Source organism: Polyodon spathula, chromosome 19, assembly GCF_017654505.1.
Source record: "Polyodon spathula isolate WHYD16114869_AA chromosome 19, ASM1765450v1, whole genome shotgun sequence".
Lineage (NCBI taxonomy): Eukaryota > Metazoa > Chordata > Actinopteri > Acipenseriformes > Polyodontidae > Polyodon > Polyodon spathula.
The window spans coordinates 3,705,660-3,714,480 of NC_054552.1; the positions used below are offsets into that span (position 1 = coordinate 3,705,660).

At 38.7% G+C, this 8,821-nt stretch overlaps 1 protein-coding gene across 3 annotated transcripts; it reads left to right on the plus strand.

Annotated features, from left to right (window-relative positions):
• Window positions 1-3,800: 3,800 nt before the first annotated feature.
• On the plus strand, window positions 3,801-7,848 carry LOC121294438 (GDP-fucose transporter 1-like). 3 transcript variants are annotated; one of them, XM_041218122.1, is made up of 4 exons: window positions 3,801-4,254; window positions 4,458-4,488; window positions 5,673-6,353; window positions 7,066-7,848. In XM_041218122.1, exons 3-4 carry the CDS (start codon window positions 5,828-5,830, stop codon window positions 7,626-7,628), a joined length of 1,089 nt encoding a protein of 362 aa, XP_041074056.1. In that variant the 5' UTR covers window positions 3,801-4,254; window positions 4,458-4,488; window positions 5,673-5,827; the 3' UTR covers window positions 7,629-7,848. The 3 variants fall into 3 exon arrangements, with proteins under 3 accessions (XP_041074056.1, XP_041074054.1, XP_041074055.1); XM_041218120.1 differs by lacking the exon at window positions 3,801-4,254 and having other exon boundaries at window positions 4,261-4,488; XM_041218121.1 differs by lacking the exons at window positions 3,801-4,254; window positions 4,458-4,488 and having other exon boundaries at window positions 5,217-6,353.
• The last annotated feature ends 973 nt before the right edge of the window (window positions 7,849-8,821 follow it).

The window sequence follows — 8,821 nt, forward strand, 5'->3', positions numbered from 1 at the left end:
GAAACAAAGCACCTCAGAGCATTCCAGTCAAGATTAAGAATGATTCCACTTGGGCAAAGCCAAGCGGAATGAGCAGGAGAAAATAGAGATGTCATCTAAAGTGCTGTGTCTTCTATTCTGAAATTTGTTAAAATAGAAATTCCTTTAAAGTGAAATGGGCCATACTGTTTTTGTAGTCAGCCCTTTTCAGAGGTTCTGCTTCTGTTATATAGCTTCGTTGTGCAAACATATAAAATTGGATGGTAAAACTCCCTGAAGCAAGGACCAATAGCATACGAGAATGCATTTGCCTTCGCAGTTTGTAGCAATAGTAATTTTTTTTTTGTGTGTGTTTCTTTTATTTGCTGGAAAGGTAAGCCTTCTGACTCATTAAACATCAAAAGCCTGGCAAATTTAATCTCTGGGAAGAGGGCTTTTAATTAGGCCCTAACCACGTAAAAGGTTAAGGTAAACACTATTACATGTTATGTGTTGCTGAAATAAATCTTCATTTTTCATTTCTCTGGTGACACATACATAGAAACTTTAGAAAAATGGGAAATTGTACTAACCCAATAGGAATTATTGTACCGAATGAGAGCAGCGCTGTGGTCGTCACAGCCTGGGTCTCAAGGGCGCTGGAACTAGGGGTGCTGGGGGTGTGGCAGCACCTCCTTGGCTTTGCATGGCTTCCATCATATACAGGGGTTACAGTTTTGTTCAATGGCTTTCAGCAACCCCACTTTAAAAATCGTTCCAGTGCCACTGTTGGGTCTTGCTAAACTTTGTTAATCCCAGTGTTTTTACTGCAGTGTTGTTTTTCAGTTTGCTCCAGTTCTTTTGTTGGGGGAGTCTGGAGGTATTCATGGGTTCTGTGACTTGAAGAGTCACAAAACACAACAGAGCCACTGCCTTCATCGTCATGTGTGATGCTCAGTTATAATATGTCAGTAGTTTTCTTAAACTGTATTGTGCTTTAGGCTGAACATGTAAGCAATTAGCCTTTAAAACAAGGGAAACGAGCAAATATCTCTCACTATATTGTCACCAGAATCTAGATTAATAGAAGACAGTAGTTAGGGATCTGAATTGGTTTGTCCATAAAAAGCATTAGCTTTTTCCATCAGTCATCTCAAAACTGGTATGTCACACACAGGACCCCGTAACACAGTTTAAAATGTATTATTAAAATACACCTAATCATATTTAGATTTTCCGATTAATGCTGTTGTTATTCAATTTAAAATGTGTGTTAATACTGATTGCATTGTGATTTGCACAAAGATGATCTTTGAACTTTAAGTGACCCAAATCGACTTTTCATCACCTAAATCAAAGACAGGCAATTCCAGTCTTGGAATCTCACATATTGTAAGAGGTTTAATTAAACAACAAAGAAAGTGGTTGCCACTCATATCTGGTCCAGAAGAGCAAGAGTTTACCACCCTTGATACACCAGTGTGCAAGTCTGCTTCAGTAGAAAGTGACACACTAAGCCATTATTGAAGGTCTTTGGGATAACCCACAGCCCTCAGTTATCCCAAGACCTCGTTTTCTGAGATACTACATATTTCTTTCATGTAATTTGATAAGTCAGACTGATGTTGAACAAATGGCTTTGCTTTTGTGTTCATTTTTGGAAAGCAAACCAGCCTTTTTTGTGAAGCAACACTGCCGTCCAGTGGACAATTAATATATGACACTCAAATAAACTCAGGTACAGTAACTGGACCTACATAGTTTACAAGAAACACACACATATATGTACTGAAATAAATATACTGTTTTACACCATTCTAAATGCACAGTTTTCATTACCACAACATTAATGTGCTTAAATGTGACTTTCCTCATAATTTACAATTATAAAAAAGAAAACTTGATTCTAAGAAGAACTTCAGAACACTGTAAAATACATCATTAGTGATGATATGCCATTCCCATTGTATACTGAATTACTGGTTTGATTGCAGGATGCAAAGGACTTCAACTTAGAGACGTGACAATATCAAAACAGTTGTCTACTAAACTCAGGTACAAAGGGAACACGTCACCTGCATTTGTAATACCTCTTTGTTTGGTTCCATTAGGAAATATGCTGTCTAATATCTGATTGACTGGATCTTCAGAAAATGTTTTCAAGGTTACAGTAATGGAGTATATATTTTAAAGCTGTAAAAACGTAACATTGAGGACTAGAGGTGCAGCTAAATTATACAAGATACTGGCAAGTGAATGTAATATTAATGCTTATACATGGAAGGACATTATTTAAATGTCTTCAATAGATGGTTTCCCATCTCCCTACCAATTTGACAAACAGAACTTAACAGAAAGGTAACACTAGTCACATTTGCAAATGATTGTAGCAACGTTTAGAACCATAGCTTTTTTGTTTTGTCTGATAATGCAGTGTGTTCTTACCAGTCCACTGGTGTTCATACCACTGAGTTAGCTACATCAGTTCACAGGACAGTCCAGGCCCTTGTACGACACTGAGGTCCATTTTAAGATGTGCCATCTACAACACAAATCAGTACACCATAAAAACAACATAGCAAGGATCCATAGCATAAAGGCAATGCATAGCTTTAAGAAACTTTGCAGTTAAACAGATAATGAATATGGTCTTGAGTATCCAAAGGGTACCAATTGCTCTACCTGGGATTCCCTTGTTCATTTCTGAGGTTGCCTCATTGAGTTAAACTCTGCACTGTTAGACATCTTGAGGTGCAAGTCATTCGTTGTGTGTCCTATGACATTCCTTTTGCTATCCAGCTTGAGGAACCTGGGAACTGGCACACAGAACTGCACATCTTCTGTAAATTCAAAATGGAATGGGTTTTCTAAAGGCTGTGTAAATGGAAGTCACTTAGACACCGACAGCTAAGAGAAAAACACAGCGGCTGGGAGGCAAGCCCTTCCACTTGCATAAACAATACAGATACAGGGACAACAACACATTGCAAAACGTTTGCGCTCCTGAATGAGAAAATGCTTTTGTTTAGTGTTTTGTATGTCAGTTCTAAACTTTTACTGAATGTACTGCACATTTACATCTTTGCCTTGTTCCGTGAAGCAGTTCATTATCTGAGTGATTGAGTAGCTGTTCCAGAGCCTGCTCTGTACGTTGCTGCCTGCTAGCCGTGTATCTCCTCACATCTTCCACGTCTCTCAGTAAGACACATGCATATAAAATCTCTGTAGGTTGTCTTCACTCTTATCCTAGTCAGATGAGAGATTAAATTCCCTCTGCCCAGTTCGGGAATTGAGATGCTTATTGAATAGAATGAGAGTGCTGTGTGAGTCTGACCAGCTCTTCATTTATCGTGATGAACGGACCTGAGGTCAAGCCCTCTCTAAGCAGCGACTGTCCCATTGGGTTGTGGACATGGTTTCAACTACGTATACTAATTCTGGCCTACCCCCACCCGGGAGGGAGGAGGTGCATTCAACCAGAGGTGTGGCTACGTCATGGGCCCTCTTCAGAGGTGCCTCGCTGACAGATATATTTACTGTGGCTAGTTGTACTACCCCACATACATTTACTAGGTTCTACCGACTTAATGTGGTGGATCCCTCTATGCCTTTAATAGGCACCAGGTCCCTGAGGTTGCACACTCACACCACCAACACTAGATGGCGGTAGCGTCCGTCAGATGCTGTCTGCTCATTCTCCCTCACGACGGCTATGGTATGCTTTCCGAAAAGTATAATTGGCGGTCATCTTCGAATTGAAAGAGAACGATAGGTTATGTAACCCAGTTCCCTGAAAGAGAAGATGGCCGTCAACCTTGTGAGGTTCACTCGCGTTCGCAGGTTCAATGCAAACGAGACTGACGTCTCCGCGCAGTGATTTATTACCTCGGTGAGGCGGGACCGAGGATGTCACTCCGCGGAGGGGGTCTATCAGCAGCTTTGACATAAAATGCTCGGGAATACCCGACAACAGGCATATTCCAAAAGTATAATTGGCAGTCATCTTCTCTTTCACTTAACAGGGGTTACATCCGTAACCTATAGTTTTCATCAGATTTGCAAAAACAAACACATAAATCAAATCAATTACCAGTCAAACAGGTCTGTCTGGTGTTTCAGCAAGTAATTTGCAGCCAAGTAAACACATTCTGCAGAACATGCAAAAGTTTGTGGCGCACGCTTAGAGAAAGGCACCGATTGGATATCGGGTCGCCTGGAGACCAGTTGGAGAGCTAACACAATCGAGTGCTTTGTCTGTACATCCTGAAACATAGGATACACAGGTTTCCGTCTCAGGTGGGTGAGTGGGTCACAAGTTTATTTTTCTTAATGTCACGATGAACAAGTAAATAGTGGTAAGTATATTTATTCTAATCACAATAGGTAGCCAAACTACACCATCTGGTGAAAGGTAAGGGCACCAGGTCCATTAATTTTTGTATACTCTGATACTCTGGAATCGAATACTTGGTAACACTTATTCTAATTCCTCATTGCAGGTTCTCTTTGACCCTAGGACCACAACACAAGGTAATTACAAATAGATTTTATTTGGTACACAAGTTTCTTTAAAAGATGGAATTCCATAGGTCACAACGTACAATATCGTTTATTTTGTTTCTCTGGTTAACACGAACAATTTAATCTGGTAAACAGATTGAATATCTTAAGATTATATAGAATCATTTTAAAACACATTATAATACACTTGAAATTTATTATATTAATCATCATATTTATATATATATATATATATATATATATATATATATATATATATATATATATATATATATATATATATATATATATAAATAAAAAGGAAGAAGTAAAATATTCAGTGCACACAATAATTAAAAAAAACGAATTGAAATATGACCCTCGTCCCACCCTCATTATTAACAAACTGGTCATTCATGATATTAGCATTAATCAAAGTGCAGGACTGCCTTGAATTAGGCCACTATGGCGAAATACTCTGAAGTTGCAATGCACATACTAAAGTAATCACACAAAGTGTTTTACAGTATTTAATCACATTAGTACCGCGTTTATCACGATTTAACGTGTTTTAAATGTGTATGATCACGATGCTGATGTGGCTTTTGAATTGATCAGAAACGGCGTCAGGCGCATATGAAATGTTTACTATATTAAATTGTAAACGAGTGCAAAGCAAGCTTTTAAAATGTACAAGCAATATTAGCGCTAGCCCCGCTTTGCTTCCTTGTTCAGTTTAGAATATGCAAATGCAATGACTGAATGCAGCTCTTTATCTTTAGAGTTGTATTACAAATATTTGTATAGCCTGAATTAATGTAAGAGAACAAAGGAAGAACCAGAATATTATAGCTGGTGACAGGTATTGTTTTATTTTGCAAAACATCTTTATTATGTCAGAAAAGTAATTATATTAACATTATCACAGCTTAGTAAATTACAGAAATGCAAACGGATAGACATTACACAAACATTGCATACTGTAGTTCAGTAGAAATTTTATGTATTACACATGTTCTCTAAGAATTAGGAATACAAATGAAATCAGTGACATAACTTTTCCTGTTATGTTTTGATACTTTTGATGTGGGTATTTCTGTAATAGATGTGACATTGGGCATCCTAATGCTAATTTTGCGTTTGTCCCATCAATTACAAAAGGATACTGTCGCTTTAAGAAAACAGAGTCTTGGTGCTACGTCTTTCTCTTGCAGGAAGAGGATCCAGGAAGTGGGATTGGACAAGGTAGCCCTCATTTGTTTACGTACTGTACGCGGGGACGTGTAATTGAAGGAACTCTTTCAAAACTGGTACCCTGAAACTTGCTTATTTCAAGTCTATTCATATTATCTATTATTTCCTTTTAAAAATGAACAGGACTCAGCTCAAACGCTCCAGAATTTTGAAAATGGCCCTTATGGGTTCGGATTCCATGGAGCATGGGGGAAAGTTCGAGTCTTTCTTAATGAAAGCAATCAAAATAACAGTCGTGGTGGCGCTTTATTGGTTTATTTCAATCACCATGGTCTTTCTCAATAAATACCTGCTGGACAGCCCTGCCTTAAAGCTGGATGCACCTCTTTTTGTGACATTTTACCAGTGCTTTGTGACTGTGATTCTGTGCTGGTGCATAAGCGTGTTCGCCAGGTTGTGTCCGGATTATGTGCAATTCCCATCGGTCAGGTTTGACCCCAAGATTTCGAGGGGGGTGCTACCTTTGTCCATTGTTTTCATCGGCATGATCACGTTCAACAACCTCTGCCTGAAATATGTTGGGGTGGCTTTTTACAACGTCGGAAGGTCCCTGACCACTGTCTTTAATGTCTTGATGTCCTACCTGGTTTTAAAGCAGACTACTTCGTTCCACGCCTTGCTGTGCTGTGGGGTGATTGTAGGTAAGTTATTTGTGTGTGTGCCAGTTTATGCAAAATGCTTTCTCTTAACCGTTATCACTGTAGTGGATTGGGCGATGCATATCGTAGTAGTTGGCGACTAAGTGAAAAAATCCCAGCTGAGCGTTGTGTCAAGTTTTAAGAGTTAAAGTTTGCGAGTTTTCACTCTTGTCAGAAAAAAAACAGTTCTTTCAACTAGAATAATAATAATAATAATAAATAATAATATAAATAATATAATAATAAATCAGTAGAAATAAAGATATATCGCGGAAAATATCACCTGGTGGTAGTGTTTCGCGTAAATGTTCTATACTCCCACACACTTGATACGTAGTCAGACGTCTCACCCGAAAGAATGCACGGGTGCCCCCTCGATAAATTTTTTTACAGATAAATTTTGTAAAGCATTCTCGTACATTGTTTTACAAAATTCCAGAAGAACCTTGGTCTCTTTGACTTTTTTTTTTGTGGTGGGGGTGGGGGTGGGGTGGGGGGGGGGGGGGTATTTTTTAGTTTGAGGAAAACATGAAGCAAATGTTAAGACCATAATATAGTTTGAGTTTTATTATTAAACAAACACCTCATTTTGGGCCCGTTCATTGTCACTTTAATAAACTTTAATTTTCCCTAGATGTAGTCATCCCCCATGCATGACTGCAATGGATTGTTGTTCTGTCACTTTATTGTTAATATTTATTTTATTTTCTTACAGGAGGCTTTTGGCTGGGAGTGGATCAAGAAGGGGCTGAGGGATCGCTGTCCTGGTCTGGGATACTGTTTGGTGTACTAGCTAGTCTGTGTGTGTCACTCAATGCTATCTTTACCAAGAAAGTAATACCTGTTGTGGATGGCAGTATATGGAAGCTGACCTACTATAACAACATCAATGCTTGTGTCCTCTTTATCCCTCTCATCGCCATTCTCGGAGAATTCCAAACAGTCTTCTATTTCGACAAGCTGGACAGCTTGCACTTCTGGGGTATGATGACATTGGGAGGGGTCTTTGGGTTCGCTATAGGATACGTCACTGGTCTTCAGATCAAGTTCACAAGCCCTCTGACCCATAACGTTTCAGGCACTGCCAAAGCCTGTGTTCAGACAGTCCTTGCTCTGAGCTACTATGACAGTATCAAGAGCGTTTTGTGGTGGACAAGTAACTTGATGGTGCTGGGCGGCTCTTCCGCTTACACCTGGGTTAAAGGAATGGAGATGAAGAAGTCCCAGGAAGAACCACAGATCAAAACCGTAACAGCTAAAAACGACTCTGGTGTATAGAGGGGGACCCTTGTTAAATACTGGGGACCTCAGATAATGCCATGAGCCTGTAAGCCCCCTCCATTGTCTTTTCAGTGGGGTATTTTAATGACACGGTGTACTGCAAAGAGACATGGCATGATATGTCTGCCGTTCTTATGAGTTGATGCTTTAAGTACGTTTTATTTTTTTCTCATGTCTGAAGTCAATAATGTGGGTAGAGGGTCTGGCAGGGTTTTTTTTTTTTGGGGGGGGGGGGGGGTGCAATACCTGAGACCGAAATTGAATGTGACTTTAACTTACACTGCCTCTTGAATACTTCGGAGAAGATCAGAAGGCTTCCGTGTTTTGGCAAAATATAGCGCTATATATATATATATATATATATATATATATATATATATATATATATATATACACACACACACCACACACACACACACACATACAGAGTGAGAAATTACCTCTCTTAATATCCTCTCATAAACCTGCTTATTGTCATGCTTTGTGCAGCCTGTCACATGCTGCGTGGGCAGGCTTTATGTAACTACAGGATAGAATTAATTTCCAACCCAGCTAACCAATAATCATCTCGTCTGATAAACTGACATTTTGTGCAGCCTGTCAAATGCTGCGTGGGCAGTCTTAACGCAATACAGTTCAGTTACAAAACACCAACTTTGCCAAATTTTAATGAGTCAGTCTTATACAAATGCACACAAAAAAACACCAAGTGCAATGCCTAATTAATAGCTCTCATCAGTTGACAATTATTGTATTCCAGTTAAATGATACAAAACGTGTTTGACCTGTAGTTAAACCATATCCGTTTGTTTAAATGTAAAGAGCGACTAAATTTATAGTATTGAAACACTGCTCTTTAATTCACCGTTAGTTTTCTTTTTTTTCTCGCACACGTAATGTGCCGTCATTGGCCAACATGAAACCTGTTTTATCATGACCCGCTATAAATCATGGATTATGCCTGCAAAGCAGTCATGGTGTAAAGCAGGTTCGTCTGTGTCTGTCTGTCTGTCTATCTATCTATCTATCTGTATTGTTTTTCTTGAATAATAAACAAATGTCCACATCAAAATGTAATTGATTTAGCATTTAGATATTTCGATATTTCTTAAAATGGAAGATCTACAGTACTTGGTAATATATTTATATAATGTATAAATGCATCCATAAACATAATAATACGTCAAAAT

What these genes read in the sequence shown, in the direction of transcription:
- LOC121294438 (XM_041218122.1), top strand. Translation starts at nt 5,828, where the DNA reads ATGAACAGGACTCAGCTCAAACGCTCCAGAATTTTGAAAATGGCCCTT. An exon ending in GTGCTGTGGGGTGATTGTAG is followed by an intron (nt 6,354 to 7,065) that starts GTAAGTTATTTG and finishes ATTTTCTTACAG; the next exon opens with GAGGCTTTTGGCTGGGAGTG.